Source organism: Apteryx rowi, unplaced genomic scaffold, assembly GCF_003343035.1.
Source record: "Apteryx rowi isolate R43461 unplaced genomic scaffold, aptRow1 scaffold_170, whole genome shotgun sequence".
Lineage (NCBI taxonomy): Eukaryota > Metazoa > Chordata > Aves > Apterygiformes > Apterygidae > Apteryx > Apteryx rowi.
The window spans coordinates 1,018,162-1,035,673 of NW_020447975.1; the positions used below are offsets into that span (position 1 = coordinate 1,018,162).

General features: G+C 41.1%; 1 protein-coding gene across 1 annotated transcript in view; it reads right to left on the reverse strand.

Moving 5' to 3' along the window:
• Positions 1 to 8,676: 8,676 nt before the first annotated feature.
• Positions 8,677 to 17,512, reverse strand: part of CIAO2A (cytosolic iron-sulfur assembly component 2A) — a 9,434-nt gene continuing 598 nt past the window's right edge. The window contains exons 2-5 of the mRNA XM_026060699.1: positions 14,219 to 14,383; positions 11,532 to 11,581; positions 9,938 to 9,983; positions 8,677 to 8,875 (exon numbers count right to left, since the gene is read on the reverse strand). Coding sequence (XP_025916484.1) covers positions 8,778 to 8,875; positions 9,938 to 9,983; positions 11,532 to 11,581; positions 14,219 to 14,383 — 359 coding nt within the window. The 3' untranslated portion in view covers positions 8,677 to 8,777. The remainder of the gene's footprint in view (positions 8,876 to 9,937; positions 9,984 to 11,531; positions 11,582 to 14,218; positions 14,384 to 17,512) is intronic.

Sequence of the window (17,512 nt, forward strand, 5' to 3'; positions counted from 1 at the left end):
GGGGGGGGGGGGGGGGGGGGGGGGGGGGGGGGGCACACATTGACTCTAGAGTGACATGTCTGGTTGTGCAACTACAGCCGCAGCTGTGCGCTCTTAAAGCAAGGGGCATTTGCTGAACTTGCGACAGGTGAATCCGGGAGGATCGGGATCGTTCCCGAGGGCATCGCAGCTCGGAGGACCCTGAGGAGGGGCGGAAAGAGCAGGGCAAGAAGCAGAGGGTTTAAGAAAAATGCAGGGGCATGTTTCGGCAGCGAGGGGCTGGAGCGCTGGAAGAGCGTCGCTGCAAGGCCGCGACGTGTGGAGCCACGAAGCCTTTGCTAAGGAACTGAAGAAGGAAACCGGCTTCGCCAGGGGATCGAGGGAGGAGACAGAGACGGAAGGTTCGTGAGGCCGGGCCAGGGCTGGGCAGAGCCGCTGCTCCGCTCCGGAGCGCTCGCGGCTGCTGACCTGCGTTCAGGCCTCCGGGAAAGCTCAGCGCGACCAGATGTAAATATTTACGAGCGTGTATATGCCAAAAATAGCTCYGTATGCAACTGCTCTGGTGCCTTCTCTGGCGACTAACGAACAGCCTGAGCACGGCTAAAAAGCTCCTCCGGTCTTCGTGCGTCGTCGTCTCCCTGCTACAGCTTCTGCCTTCACCCCATCTTGCGCTTCCGCCGCTCGTCGGGCAGAGGAGGCGCCTAGCTCGCGGTCGCCGCGTCCCCGCGTCCCCAGCAGATATCCTCCTCCCGGAGAGGAACTGCAGAACGCTTTTTGCTGGAAAGCCGAAAAAAAAGCCGGATCCAGGCAAGCAGCTGGCAGGTAAGGTCACCCGGCGCGTGCAGGTTCATTTGACGCATCCCGTAGGCTGCTCGTCGCCGACAGCAGCTTCCTCCAAAAGGYGAAACTATAACGCAGGACGCGTCTCCGGGGGGCTCCTCCAGTAACACAGATTTGTTCATTCAGTTGGATTTCAGAAAGTCAGGAAACTGCACGGCCAGYGAAACACGCTTCTATGGAGCCATGCTTTTTTTTTTTTTTTCTCCCGTGAGAGATCCAAGTGGGAGCAGATGCCTTAAATATAGTTCCAAGGAAAAAAAACACGTTTGTTTTTTCTGAATTACTTTCTTCCTGACCCAGGGTTACAGCTCTTTTTCTGGTACAGCCCTTCTTTGGGAGCCTGCCAGGCCTAGTAAGCCCAGGAGCAAGCCCGGCTTGCATCATCCCTAACCCTGTATATACGATTCTTTTTCTTTTTTTTTTTTTTCTCCCCACTGAAAATTCATTATTTGAGCAAATGTACCGCTCCAGTTGCCTAATGCCTTGGTTCAGAATACCCTGCTGCTTCATTTTCTATCATCAGTGCCAACAGGTTTTACTAGCATACAGCGCTTAAGACAGCTTGTCCCCTGGTACATGTGCACTTACAGCAGCCTGAGTCCGTGCTGGCGCGGGATGAAATCCTACCGGCACCYAGCAAAGCTGTTAAGAAAAATGACGTTATGTCTTTGAAATTATGCTTTGCCCTACCTACATTTGCTAGCCCGTCTAGACCTCGGCTACACCGTATCTCAAGAAAAATCGCATCTTTTGATAGGCAAACTGTCTGCCAAAATATAATCTGGAAAATCCATTTTAGTTATTTACAACAGACCTGTTCTTCCTCTGCAAGCAAAGMCGGCTGCATAGGTCCAGCCCTTCGCCTGATTTGTGGGTCACAATAAAAAAAAAAAGCTTTCATAAAGCTTTGGAAACAACTGAGTCTTCAGATCCAGAACCTCCCCAGGCTGGAATTTCTTCAAAAAGTAAAATTGCTTTTAAAAAAAAAAAAAAATCATCCCACAAACTCTTTGCAATCACTGTGCCTAAGCAGAAGTCGACGACTGCGACACTGAAGTACAAGCTGGTTCCCACTTTTAGGCAAAACCCTTGGAAACTCCAAAAAACCCTTTAGGGAAGCAATACCTCTTTCCTGAAACCATCCAGAGGCAAACGGTGTGCATCCCTGCAGCTGAAATCAGTTCTGCCACTGGAGAAATAATTCTTTGGCGTCCCATACCGGCATTTAAGAACTATTTTGGCCCTCTCTGGCCTGTTTGGAAGGACGAAGCCGTGGGCYGAGCCGGCACCGAGCAGGCAGGTGCAGAAGGACACGGGGCGGTAAACGGTCACCTGCTGCCCTCCGGCATTTCAGTGCCCATTTACGTGCGAATCTCACACTYGCTTATCTTATTGCAATCCGGAAGCTATTTATTTAAATGAAAGGTTATTTGAAACGGGCCGAGACTCTGTGGGAGGAAAAGAAAGCACGACTTGGAGCACTTTGGTGTCGGAGCAGGAAATGGAACAAGATAACCCTCCTGGGACTCGGTTTCTAGAGAAATAAAGCAAACCAAACCGTTGCCATTTCCCTCCGCAGAAAGCCTTTTCCTCTTCCCAGGGTATTCGGTCTTTCTCATGGCGTTTTGAAGGATACGCTTACATTTGAATTRGAATAGCGCTGGTGTAATTCGAGTAGGAACGACCCTCCGAAGAAGCCTGCCGGTCTTCCCAGAGGCTTTGTGCCGACCGTGGGCTTCCTTAATGCAAGCCGCACTGGGCACAGAGAGAGCTTCTGCTCTGCAAACCGGCTTTCACCCGGCTCCRGACAGCGGCAAAACCGAGCGCGGAGCCGGAAAAGCCGTTGCAGGTTTCAAGGCTGCGAGTCCCTTCCCGGCCAGGCGGCGAATGAAGGGGCTGGAGCGTGGGTCGACCCGCCAGGAAAACGCATTAGGAGCACGTGAAAATGTCATCGGAGTCGCTGCTGCATCGTGCTACAAAAAGATTCATTTTCTTGCCTTTTTAAATCTTCCTTATCAAGCGGCAAAGCGGCTCCATACAGTTCACGGGCCTTCTGCACCAGGACAGTGTCGGTTATCCTGGTAACTTTGCACGGTGTCCTGATATGATGCTTAAAGAAGTATTTTCATGAAAACCTGCCCAGGACAAAAAATACTCTCATCTAATAAATACTAAACAATATCAAACAGTTAGTTACATTTAAATTTCTTGTCCTAATCGTGTTTTAAAATAAGCCTCAAACCTACCAGGAAGATAGAAGATGGCTTGGTGAGAACAACTAATCAAAATTTGTCTTGTGACAAACGTGATTTGAGTCGCCAAAAATGAGATGCAAGTTAGATTTCATCAAACCTACTCAGACTATAGCAGCGTTGGAAAGAGAGCCTGAGATCAAAACACCCGGCCACRTTAGAGACGTTTAACTTTTACCCCAGAGCGGTAATTCGGGGGTGGCCACCACACCTGGAGGGGGCCGAAGCCCAGAGGGAACCAATCATCTCAAACAAGGGTCATACAAAACCCAGATCTGCCTTCAAATTTATTGTTCTTGAATCCGTCTCTGCTAGAAGCATGAATGAGGTCTTARGGGTTTTTTTCTTTCCTTGAATCTTGCCCACTAAAACCGATCTCTTCCATCTAGTTCCCAGYGTATTGGCATGGAAGATCAAAGCCGGGAGCTTTGGTGCAGCAGAAGACAGAGGGAAGCAGCACCTAAGTCCTGTTTTGGAATGCGTGGTGGTAACAAAGACGTTTTCTCAAGGGAAAGCAGTTCTCTGAGAAAGTTTCTGTTTACGGGCAGAAAATGCAAAAYGTGGAATTAAGTGATAAAGACACGGCTCCGAGGGACAACTCCCCACTCTTTAGTGGCAACTTTCAGCCAGGGGTAACTTGGGACTCTGATAAAGAAAATTATCTTTGCCCCCATATATTTACATCTGGGACCATTATTAAGCAGCTCACAAACAGCAAATAACAGCAGCCCTGGAACCGTGGTCACGGCCCCCTTCCGCGGAGCCRCGCTGCTCTCAGCTATCGCCCGCACCGGCGTCGGCACCGGCCGGGAGCCTGCGACGCAGCCCTGGCCTTGGCCACTGGCAGAGCCGTGGGCCAGGCTTCCTTTCGAGGTGAAAGGAACTGATTTTAAGAAACGAAAAAGAAAGGAAAAATAAAGAAAAAAGAAAAAAAAGAAGGAACACAACCACAAGTTTGTGCAAAGCTCCCAAACACTGAGATCTTCTCTATACCARTGCTCCCCCTCGTGGGAAAACGCTTCCAAAACATTTATATCTCTGCTCATTACTTTCTCTACGAAAGTCATTAATATTTAATGCAGGTCAAAAATCCTTTGTTTCTTTTTTTCTCCCTTTGAAAAGGGAAAAAAAAAAGACAGATTGCTTTTATTTTATTAGAAACAAAGGCAGCTTATCTAATGTTAAAAAATGAAAATAGATCCTCTTCCATATGAAATATTCTCTTTTAAGCTGACTTTGTGCAGAACTTGTAGACATTGCCTCGAAGCCATTTAGGATARGATGGATGGCAGCAGGTTTCATGGTGCGATAAAGAGTTGCAAGGAACACTCCAAGCATCACAGTAGATCATGGTTTAGCAATTTAGAAATTTCTAGCAGAAGAGTCGTAATAAAAGTACTGGGCTGATAATGGTAACACTACTCAGAATAAATCCTYTGTATCATTAATTACACATTGCTAATTATGTGGCCTCATTTTCTATTTGTGATATATGTTTTATGGGTTTAATATGATATTGTGCTGCTCAATCTTGTTCCTTGGGCATCYTGAATGACTTAACAGAGTTCAAAAAGAGATAGACCCCTATTGCTTTTTTCTTCAGAGTAGAAAAATAGAAACTCAATCTTAGCTCTAGCCTTCAGGCACCATCATACTAAAATATTTAACAAATAAATTTCCTTTGATGTCAAAAGCTACTGGGAATTCTCAGAGAAAGCTCACTACTCGCCACTGAAATTCACTGCTCTCAGAACAGTCTCAGTAGCTCTTAGTGACCTTCCTCTCGACAGTTGTCCATCCAGCTTTAAGACTTTTCAGAGCTGAAATGAGCAATCAATAAACAGATTAATTACTGGTGGACGAAGTTAGCAGAGTATAGTATCGAACTTTACCTTGTTTAGACTGTATATATGTTATTACACAGTATCTGCTGCACAGGGCTGGGAAAGTGAGTGGACCAAACCACTGATTACATCTACTTAAACCACAATTCAGAGGAAATCTTATCCCAATTGACAAAATGAAAAATATAGGGCAATTGTTGATTACAATTAAGCTGATGTAACTAAATTGATTAAAAAGTAAACCATGGGGAAGAAAAATATTGCTCTTATTCTATACTTCTGTTTTAATTATGTGGCACAGCAAAACCAGGAACCTTATCATAGGAAGACATCTCCACCTGCTTCTCATAGAGAGGAAAGTATTTTCACAGCCACAGTTGCCTTTTAATGTCTGTACAGCTGAAAAACAAAACAAAACAAAACCTTGCAAAATGCTTCTTGTAGGATTCTTTGTGATATAGCGTTACAGCAGGAGTCTAAATAAGTTTTGTTCAAAGTAGGATTAAAAAAAAAAAAAAAAATCGGTCCACAGATTCTTTATTTATTTTGGGAGCATCATCAACTATTTAGTTTCTCATGCAAATAGCAAGCAGTCAATTCCCTTCACATCCTGGTGAATACTTGAAGTAGTGGACACAATAATGTCCCATTCAAGGTTTTTATAGAGGCCTCTGTAGAAAGCACTGCTTAAGGACATATGTACTTCCCTCACGTTGAGGTCAAGGTGAGTAACGAGGGTCCAAAGGCATTTGAAGTTAAGGTTCAATGGAACTGAAGCTGAGTACCCAAAGTTAGACAGTAATTTTGGAAATAGCTTTTCCACCACCTATGCAAACTCAGTCCTGCAGAGGTGCAGTAACCTATAGAACAAAAAAAGGGGATTGTCCTCACTTTTTATAAACTTTGGCACTGAAAGGAGGGAGATTATAAGCTCGTTAGCACTGCTGTGACATTTGTACAGTATACTGTTCTGCAAAGGGAAAATTTCCCCACTGTTTATAACGTGTAGCCTAGCTAGAATTCATTCAATCATTTCATACCTTCAGGAATGCTTTATGAGGCATATTATTAAAACGGTTACAAATCCCCGAAACCTCAGCAGATGTTTGCACTGAACTCAAACGACGATTTCTCACCATTTAACCAAGTAAGAGCTCGTTGGAGTAATCACTGTTTCACCAAGGGCTGGTTCCCCGAATCTCTCACAACCACTGAGGGGGATAAACGTTATGCACTGACCAGATAAACTATCCCAGCATCTCAGGGATGTGTTATCAGGTGCTACAGGCATGAGATGGATGGCAGTAGCCTCCCTGCCACTGCACACACATTTACCTCTCAGGCCCTCCTGTGCCTTCGCAGCGGATATCAAATGTCACTTCCACTGGGAGCAGGACAGCTGAGCAAGAAGTCGCTGCCTAGTTCTTCAGGGGAAGGTAAATTCATGGTCAAATCCTCAGCRGCAATGGGGAAACTAGAGAAATTCTCCAGAGAGAAAAGCATGTAGACAGCGATGGCTGGCACCATCGTTATGGACACCTCGGGCAGGATTAGTGAGGGAGCAGCAGAGAGAAASAGGACGGGGCAGCCACAGAGAGGAAAGGCTGTGAGGTTCCCTCACCTTTCATGCTGCAGGTGAGTAATCTTGGAGAAGAGCAGGATCCAACTGGCAACATCTCGTCCATCGGAAAGTTTCACCCACAAGATAAAGCAAAGACTTCAGACTGAAAAATATGTACTTACAGGAAAAAATGCAACTATTTAGCAGGAACAGTGTCCCAGTTGAAAAAAAACAAAAAACCAAAAACTACCTTGTTGCAGGCTAGTCCTTTGCTTCTGAATTTTTAATGTCTCTTAATGAAGACAATACTGTTACTGGTTTTATGCAATTCTATAACCTACAGCAACTCTCTCTCTCTTCCTTACATAGATCATACAGTAATAGATCTCTATAAGGTCATTTTGTTATTTCCAGAGAGAAATTATCTTTCATGCACATGCCTGATGCATTGCTCCCAACAGAAAATGAAACTTTGTCACCCACCCCAACTTCCGCTTTGGAAGCAAATTAAGCTAAACTAAGTCCACTTTGGTTTTGTATTAAGCATGTTCATATACCTTAAAAAAAGTATGTAATCAACTTTGAAATTCCAGCTTTTGTTAATTCAGGAGTGTCTACAAACACAGAAAGCTCTGTGAGCAACAGTGTTATTAAGAACAGGGAGATATCAGCCCAACTTTGGGGGATGTAATATTCAGCTCTGTGCAAGCAAAAGCTTTCTCCCTTCACCACTGGAGGGCATACATATATTTCCCCCAAGCTACACATGCATTTTAAATACTCAAGTCCTTCCCTAGTTTATTCCAAATAAAAATCTTTTTTTGGGTAGACACAATAATATTTAACAATTCTGTTGCAAAGTACTTTGGCATCTGCACACGCCCTTTATAGGTCATGAAGGTGTAATCTTAAACAACAAAACTTCCAAAACCCCCACTAAAAATCATGAGAAGATTTATGTTTAGAGAAAACAAAATGATTCTCTTTATGATAATGCTTTCAAATCGTCAGGATGCTTTCACTGCACAATAGTTTTCTACCACAGAGTCTTCAGGCTCCTATTTTGTACTAGTGGCACCTGGAATAGCTCTTGCAAAAACTTTCCTGGGAGAAGAAGTTAAGGGGAGTGACCATAGCAATCCTCAGATGATTAGGTGGAACTGCACCCTTAACTGGAGAAGCGAGGCAGGAAGAGGAAGGTAGAGGGGACAAAAAGGAGCATCCAGCTCATCTCCCTGCAGATTCTTACAGTAACAGAATYCTAAGAAAGTTTTAAACAGCGTGTGCCCCAGGGCAGCTGCTCACGGGCACTGCATTACTGCCACACCAAGGACAGATGCACAGACCACATCTAGCTCACCTTCACCCATTAAACGTTGTCTGTTTTAAATTAGGAATTGTTAGACAAGAACTTCCCATTTAAAACAGCTATACAGGAGCAAAGGACGTTAATGTGGCTCCATAACTAGGAAGATAATCTGGAACCATAACTGGTARTAGTACTAATTTATGTATTTTTCTCCCCCATTAATTCAGCTAAACTTTTCACCCCCTGTACCCACATCATTATGTGGTCAGGCTTTTCACGGTTTTACCAGGCTTTATGYGAGGAAGCGCCTCTTACTTCTGAAACTCGAAGTAAGATTTTTTTTTCTTATACCATTTGGAGACTGTAGCAGTATAGAAGTCTTCTCTGATTAGGAAAAAAATAAATAAATCCATTAGCAGTGTTTGAAGGCCATCGAGTATATGAAAAATAATGTTATTTAGCATTTTTTGAATATATATTAAGTTGAAAGTACTTATTAAAACTTTATATTCATTTTAATTTTAATGTTTTTATAAACAATAAAGATGAATGAAATGTTTCCTTCTCTAACAGAAATCAAAATCTAAGCTTAAAAAAATTTTTTTGAGCTCAAAAAGTGGCATTTCAGTACAAGAATCTGTTTTTACAGTGTTTTGATTGAAACAATGTAGAAATTAACCTGCAAAACTGCATTTATATCACAATGTCTATCAGAAGGCAATACAGATAACTTGTTTTGTTTTTAATTAGATAAAATATTTTTCTGGACACCAGATATTACAAACTCTTAACACTATACATTTATTTTAGAGACTAATTTATCATAATTTAAATCTATCTTATAAACAATTTCTTTCAAAAAACCTGTGGAAGATAAAAAGAACTCAAGTATTAAACTCAAGGCCTTGATCATCATTATTATTATTATTCTTTTTTTTACAAAGTTTTTAACAAATGTTATCAAAATGACAACTCTATGGTTATTATAGCTACTAGTCAGGCTCTGTAACACACTGCTCCACAATTTCACGCAAGTTTGGATTCTCCATCGCAGCTGCTACTCTTTCTTTATCATTGATTTGCTTGTTGACTGCAAAACATCATATAAAAAGTAAAGTCAGAAGCAGTTTACTGATGCAGTACATGTAAAGTACCACTGAAATATTACAAATGCAAGACATTGTACTGCAATGAAGTTTTCCAAACCTAACGAACACCCTGCTCTAAGAAGGAGAACAGTACAGTAGTGTACAGTAGTGGTACATTGTGTCAACTTTCTTTGCAATTTGCTATTTAGGTAGAGATTCAAATTTGCATAATATCTGAAAGAGCACTGTACAGGCAGACATTAAGTGATATGGCCTAGGCAAAGAAGGTTGTGCCAGATAATAGAAGGGCAACAAGACACAAAGGAAAACACAAAGGTGCTCAAGAGCAAAGGCTCAAAGGAGACGGGTTTAACAGGAAATTTGGAAACAGAGGCAAATGAAAGCTCAGTCGCACAAGAACATCCATCACAGACCAACTATTTTTGATACTTTCCTAGTTTAGGAAAGGAATATGAAATACACTGATAACATGTCTTAACATCAAGTATAAAATTTGTGACAAAGTAATAGTCTGAATTTTTCTAAGTTTAATTTCTAGTCACGTAAATGAAAAGGACAGATTTCCCCCCTTCCCGTACAAAGAGTTCTAATGTTCAAGAACACAAAAAGCCTGGGACATTGCCTGGACAAAGGCTTTAACAGCTATTAAAGACAGTGACTGACTATAGCTTTGAATGAATTTCAAGGTCCTGCAGGTTTTATTTTAAATATTGGTTGATCTTGCTATTTTAACTTCATGATACCAAAAATATACATTTCTYAGTCAGTCACGAAGTTCTTCATGTTAATAATTCAGCAGCCTATTAACAACTTTTTTGTAAGAAACGTAACTCAATGCCTGCAAGAAATAGGGCTTTTACAAGCAGCTTACATTCACAGTACCGATACAACTTTTGAAACAGCCTCAACTACATGTTTCATTTTAAAGTTTTAACAGCATATTAGTTTCTGGAGGGGACAGTAAGGTGGGGGAGGAAAAGGACTTCCCAAAGGACATAACACTCAGTCTATTCAAGCTCCACTCATTCATAAGTTCTACTTACTGTCTTCTTCAGTGGAATGTGTACCTTCAGATATGTAGATTTCCAGCTAGAGAAGAGATCAGTAATGTTAGATACATACATCAATAGTTAAATATATTCATTACTTGAAGAAATGTAATTTATACTTTTAAGAAGTTCACAGACAATGAAATGGGATTAATGGCAATAGCTGATCTTAAGACTTCAGCGCAGTACAATCACAAGACAATCTCCATTTCACAGTCACCAGCGATCCTTCTTCGAAATTGCAGGGGCGTTCTTTCCTCACTAGTATCAGCTACTTGTGTGAAAAAGTAATTGCATTTAGGCTACCGGAAGCAGGGTGGAGAACTGGCACTACCTTTCCATCCAGTTCTCTGCAGACCAGAATTCAGGAACAATTTGTTTGAAAGTCACCAGAATTGCAACAGTCACTTTCACAAGCCAAGCACTCTTGAAAAGACATCCTTCAGAATGGATTCCTAGTAAGATATGCAACTGTATTTAGTCAGTGGATGCTTGTGAGTTCTTCCTGCACCTTATCAAAGCTTTTGTTTAAGGAAGTACAGGAGAAATTTAAGCAAAGGAAGAAAGCAATGTTAACAGTCACCAAAACAGTAGAAGATTTTACCTTCAACATGAAGTTTTGCTTACATTTCACTCACTGATGAGACCCACATATGTTCTATTTGAAAATGGTAGTGTAATACAACATTATTTCCTGCATGGGAACAGACTATAAGACCAGAACCCTTAACAGACCTAAATCACCTTCATGCCTTTAAAAGGCCTGTGAAAAACAAAAACAATACAAAACAAAAAAACCCAACTCACACTGAACTACAAGGAGATTTCATAAAACTAAAATACTAAAGTAATAGGGCTGGCCCGTTAGGGACAGTATCCTGACCAGGGTCAGGCCTGTATGCCGTTTATGTAAAAATTCCTAAGACACAGGTCATAAAGAGATTTCCTCAACCCAGTTCCTAGTCCAAATTCTGCAGCTCTTCTGAACTCTTCTATCCTGAAGTTTTTACTTCAGAGATTATGACTTATTCCCCTTAACTAACCTCTGGCTGACAAAAAACTACTTATCTTGCTTTCAGGGCCACTAACTCACATAGGGTCCACTATCCATATCGCATATTCTAAATGGTACAGTAAATTTAGTAACTTTTAACATTTTATATTCACAATGCTTGGATATGTTGAAATATTCCAGAAGGCCATATTCATTTTCTCCAAGGCAACAGTATGACTTAGATTCATCATAACATTGGCTTTAAAAACACCCTCTCCTCCACTGAGCAAGAAATTGAATGACAGGTGGTCAAGAGATTCCTTGAAACACAGTATATTTCAGAATTTCAGCAAAGAAACTGTCTTTTGTAAAGAAAAGGAAGAATCACAGCTATTCAGCGATTCCTTCAGGTGCTACACTGTACTGCAACATTCAYTCCCTCCATAAGCAAGTAACGGGTTTTAAAAAGACCCCCATCCTTAACTACAGCTTGCAAGTCACTTGATCCTGCAGCATACCCTCTTTTAAAGAGAAAGCATAGCACTTGGCATACATTCATGTAGTTTAATAAAAGTTCTAGAATAGATACTTTACCTTATGTCTAAAAGGCAAACATCTCTGAAGTTTTATTCTTAAACAAAGGCCTGTTCAAACAAAACAGAGAAGAGTTTTGCTTGTCAAATTCAAGGTCTGAGGTACATTTTCAGAGGATACATATTTACAATCAAAAACCACCAGTATAATTGGCAACTTTCTCTTTTGGCATTCTGAGCAGCACAAGCCACAGAAGAGATTAAATAACCTTTCTTGACCCCTTTGGAGACAGCTTCTCAGTTGAGTTCATACCTGCTTTATAGGCTTAGGAGGTCTTTGGTCTCTTAACACCTTCTAGAAACACTAAACACACAAAAATCCTCCATTTCCAGCTTTCCTCTACATTTTTAAATAGAGCTTCTTGGTGGTCACTGTGGCTCCATCTGTACTGCGGAGAATGTTTGTTTTGTGTTCTGACATTTGTTAAAAATCCAGCGTAAATTGGCTGAAGAAAAGAACACAAGCCTGCAATGCCTTGGGGGCAATTCAAGCCCACTAACTTCACTATTTAATGTCTAACATACAGAAGTGCTAACTACTTTAAACAACATACAAAAAATACCCCAACAAAAAAGCATACCCACAACTAATCCCCATGGCCAAATAAAGCTACCAAGATATAAATCACCATAAAAAAAAAGAAAAAAATAATAAAAAAAGAAAAAGCTGTGGTCCAACTGCCAACATTCAAACGTTGCTTGAAAAGTCTATTGCTATAGATCTGTCTATAGCAAGCAGCATTGCAGGGGAAAAAAAAAAAATCTTTGAAGTGACTGAGCAGAGTGTTATGGTTCGTCTTTGGGAGCCAGATCCAAGTTTGGGACATCCCTACTACTAGCCTATTGCAGTTTTCCACAAGGCCTGGCTTTGCAATGAGCTACGCAGACAAGCAAAGCAGTACTACAGCCTCAATTTGTCCTCAGGCTAAGCCAGTGATAACAGCAGCTCCTGCCAATGAAGGAGACAATATTTTTCACCAGAACACCCATTCCCAATTTCCCTTGAGAAGAGGTGGCAAACTGGATGGGAACAATTCAAAAGCTACTTATTTGGACTCTAAAAAGTTACATTCAAGTAACCTAGAGAGAAATACCCAATACCCAAGTATTATTGTTTTCACAAATCCCTAGAAAAAGGCAGAGAGCTGAAAAGGGTACTTTAAGTCCAACACATAAGTCAGTAAATCTGTAGGTTAAGGAGACCACTCCAGGTATATGAACTCCTTTCTCAATCACTTGGGATTATTCCCAGTTCTGACAGTCTAAAATTCTTGGTAATTCTATTCGGTTTAGAAATTTATCTGAATAAGTAGAGAATAAATAAGGAACAGTCATGTGCAAGCTCTGAGAACATTTATAATTAGACAAAAACAAAGAACAAACCATTCAGGTCTTTAACAAATATTTCAGCATGGTGTTTCATGTTTCAAAGGTCAGCTGATACAACAAGCCCTCAAGATCAATAAATTCTCCCCATTTACAAGAAACTTACTGGAAAATCACCTTGTTAAATATCATATTTTCTCTTATATCAAGGAGAATTTAACTTCCACACAACCCTCAGGCAGGTAACAGGCTGCTGAAGGACTTACTAGGTAAAGAAAGTACCCCCCAAAAGAACTACCAGCTTACACAGTAGTCTATGCAGATGAGGAAGCTTGGAAAAAACTTTTTATTGCCTATACCCTTACATATACTACCCAACTATTTTTAAAACAGCTGTCATAACCCTCTCCTGTAACAGAACGAGGAACTGTGCTTCAGAGGTCATGTAACACTGACAAAGACTGCACAGTAGAACAGACCTCAAAGACTTAGCTGATAATTAAGCGCTGTAAACGTGATTAGCAAATCTTAAAGTTTGATGTGCTATGTACAACACTGGCCCTTGGRTCTGAGTCTTAACCCACTGACATTCCTAACAGTCAGCTTGACTCCTAACTGTTTCAAGCCACAAAAAAATTATTACTGGCTGGCATGCTATTGCTTTACTGCCTGTACTTTACCTTCTACACAGGCAGTGAAGGTCTGTTTTGGCATAAATACACATACTTTATGATTAAAGCTTTTAATTTATTTTAAATATTTAAGACAGATTGAGAAATCTTACTACTAATATATAATGGTAAGAGTTGTTAATCTTGGTACATTTAAACAAAGTATTTCAGAGAACAGACATCTGCTCTCACCACAAAAAAAAAAAAAAAAAAAAGAGCCAGTGTAGATTTTTATTCAGCTTAACTGCTTTCAGACTCCTAAGAGCTCATAAGCTTTTTTCGGTATTTTTTGAGCATGTGTGGGTTTTTGTTCACGTGTGGGCAAGGCTAAGGGGAACAGTCATGAAGATTTATTTATTTATTTTTTTTAATTTAAGAGCTGACAAGTTTTTCAATTTAATATTACTAGAATAGCTTGGAAGTAGTATAGAATCCCTCCTTTATATTCTGCTAGTAGATTTTTGAGCACTTCTCTTCTGTAAGAATTTGTCCAAGTTGATGAAACAGGTTCTTGAATGTCCCCATATTTCTTCTGKTTTTTTTTGTATTGTTAACAGATTTTTCAAGATAAAATTTCTAGTTAAATTGCTGGCAAAACAATACTGAATTTTAACTAAGATTGATCTTATTCAGATAATCCATAATTAACTTTATATTCATTATTACAGATTTAATGAAATAGAAATCTTACCAATGAGAGTAGCCAAAGAACAATGAGGTACTGTTGGTGTAAACCTGATGATAACCAGATACTCATCTTCACCTATCTCATGTACTTCAACACAGCTTTCTGTTACCACTTCCAGTTCTTCTAAAGTATTAGGTTTCTCTGGGTCCCGAATAGTTCGGATTATATCTAAAGCAGAAGAAAAGACACCAACAATAAAGTAGCTTTCCTATATTTAATACATAATATTTTTTGTTAAGAAGTCATCTTCCCAGCACTGTTTATTTTTCTCCTCTTCAGAGGAGGCAGAGCTGTGAATATCAGTGGTGTATTATCTCAGGAGTTGTTTCGGAATTGGTAAATTGAGGCATTTGTTGTTCACTATGAACATGTTTTTCACACACCAGTTCTAAACTTGCTATTGCTTTTACAGTCCCATGTTAACAAATCGGAACATGCCTATTAAAGCTTTAGGTTTATGTGCGATTCAGCATTACTTACATAAAAGATAAACATATACTGTATTTAACATTTCAGGTAAGTTAGATTTTGAAAAACCTGAAAGGCAAGCAAACCTACTAATAAGATAAGTCATTTTTCATTCCTATCGTCTTCCCTCCAGTTCCTAGCCTGGGCCTCATAGATAAGATTTTGAAATCATCTTAAGGAAAGACAGTACAAAAGTAATGCACTAATCCATATTTATCCGTATCAATGAAGGGTAAGCATCAAGTGAGATCATTTCCTTAGCTTGTAAAATGTGGGGATCAACTAGGTTTAATATACCTGTGTGTAAAATGATAAACAGCATTGCTGCTTATAGAGTATTTTTCTTGTGTTCTGGATTAGTTTAAGAAGCTTTCATAATACAAGCAATCACATTTATTGTTACTTTTTCCATAGATCAAAAGGCTTTAAAGTGATACTCAAAAACTACAATATATGATTATAGGGCACTGAAAAATAATGCACAAGATAGTATGTGAATTCAGTAAGTTTAAGAACCTGAAAAATAAGACTCTGCATTTCAATATGCCTGCTGAGTAATGTAGGATATAAGTAGAAACAATGAGATCTCAAGTCTCTGCACATCTGCACCACGTACCCAGCATAATCTGAAGAAATACTAATTTTGACAGTGAAGGCCAAACCTAAGAAGTTCTCAGCTGTCACCTTCCTTTTTTTTTTTTTTCTGCTTTGTATGCTGTTGTTTGCTCCTTAAATTGCAGGTACAAGCATTTTTGCTATAAATAAGGTAATGGAAGTGATATGGGTTAAGGTAAGTCAAAAATATAAGAAGAAAAAAGGGAAGATACTTCTAACTAGCTGTAGCGATTGTATTTTCAGAGCAGCCCTACCAATAGTCCTACCATAACAGTTAACTGTATTTCTAAAGTAAATGTCACATCAGCTTTCAATACAGCAAATTACTTCAGTCTGACTTCAGGTACACAGACAGGCCACCCAACTCTAACTTGAAAGCTGTGTAGCTGCTTTTAGTGCATTCCTGCAATTAAGCTAATAGGCCCAGCCTCTCAGCAGGGAGCACAGGCCTAGTACAACACGGCACTAATATTGCTATATTGCTTCCCGGCAGGATTTGGCCTCTGCCCAGCCAGCGGGCAGGAACAGTAGTTCATGTCTGTCTGGACTTCCTCCATGCAGACATACCCTACAGTCTGCGAGTGGGGAAAAGACTTTATTAGGACAGTTACAGAAGTTTTAACCCCTGGCACTCACCTCACCCTCCTGCAGGGACTATTCAAATTGCTCTCTAGACCTAGCAAACCTTTCAGCAGGGTTGGGAACCACTTGCTGTCCAAAGTAAACTGTCATCACTTATACTGTGAAATAAAACTTGTGATGAATGCGAGAACTTAGCCCCATTTCCCAATTTTCAGGGAAGCAGACTATTGCTGGAATCATCCTGAAGCCTCCAGCCTCTGTTTCAGCTTTCTCTGTCTGCATCATCAGGATGTCATGCTGCTGAATTATGAACCTAGAACACACAGTAGATGTTCACAAGGCTTTTTGTTCGATGTTCCCAAAGACTTGCTAACTGTCCCCTCAATTAAATTAGGTATCATGAGGGTAACGAGCAAACAAACTGTTTAGCTTTATTAAAATGTTTCCCAGGAAACGGATTAATAGTCTCATTCATCAGACTGCTAAAAAGATATTTTCACACTTTTTCCATTGTTCTGGCACTTTCTGCAAAAAGTTTTAGTTGACTTGTTTGGCTAGACTTCTGTAGTTGAACTATAGTGTATATATATACACACACCCCCCAAAAGTATCTTTGCATATACAAGTTTCCTCAATTTCTGATGTATTTCTTTCTCTGTTTTTAAATTTTATTCTCTTTCTGTGTGAAAGGCCCACACAAGCAAAGAGGAAATCAATCACTTCACCAAGCACTAAGAGGAATGCTAAAGCAGATTTAGTTCAGCAGTACTTCATGGATGTCTCTGGTCTTCTAAATCCTACAAAAAGCATTTCCAGAGATGAAATCACTCCGTATTTTACAAGACCACTGTTAAAGACTCAGTCATTCAGTGGCAGAAATCCCCATTTTGCTGGGCTAGGTAGCTGACCTTTCTGGAATCACTTGCCTTTCCAGGTGTGTCCAGCTTCTCTCCTAAGATGATGAAACAGCAAGGTAACTCCCCCCAGCACACAGACTGAGCGAGCAGTCTCAACCCCTTCCCCACGTGCTCACTCCACCATCCAGTGGTGCATTAGGACAATTCTCTCAATGCATTCCTTGCTCAGGATCCGAACTAACAGTGACCAAGGCACATGCTCCACGCCGAGGTCACAGCACCCACTCCATCTCCAGACATTGTCTGGGGCTGGTGGCATGCTTGGCAGAAGCTAGCAGACGCTCAGGACAGTCCCTCATCCCTCCCCGGACACTTCCCAAACCCTGAAGCACCTGAAAGATAATCCCCAGCCCCTGATAGCGCTTCTGATTTTCAAGCAACCAAATGTACTCGCTCTCCCACCCCCACACTGCACCATGAGCGCCCCAGAGCGCACCCTCACCCCGATATCACCCGCAGCCACCTTCCCCCAGGCCCCTCAAGGCCCCATGGGGCAGGGCCAGGCCTCACTTCCCCCCCACACCCTTCCAACGGCACAGCCCCAGGACCCCCAGGGACCCCCCAGGGACCCTATCCTTGCAGCCCAGGAGCCTCGCCCCACAGCCCCCCCATGACCCTTTCCCCCACGGCCCTCCACAGCCCCAGCTCCTCACAGGCCTCATGATCTTCACTCCATGGCCCCTCACAGGCCCCCTGACCCCCATCCCACAACCCC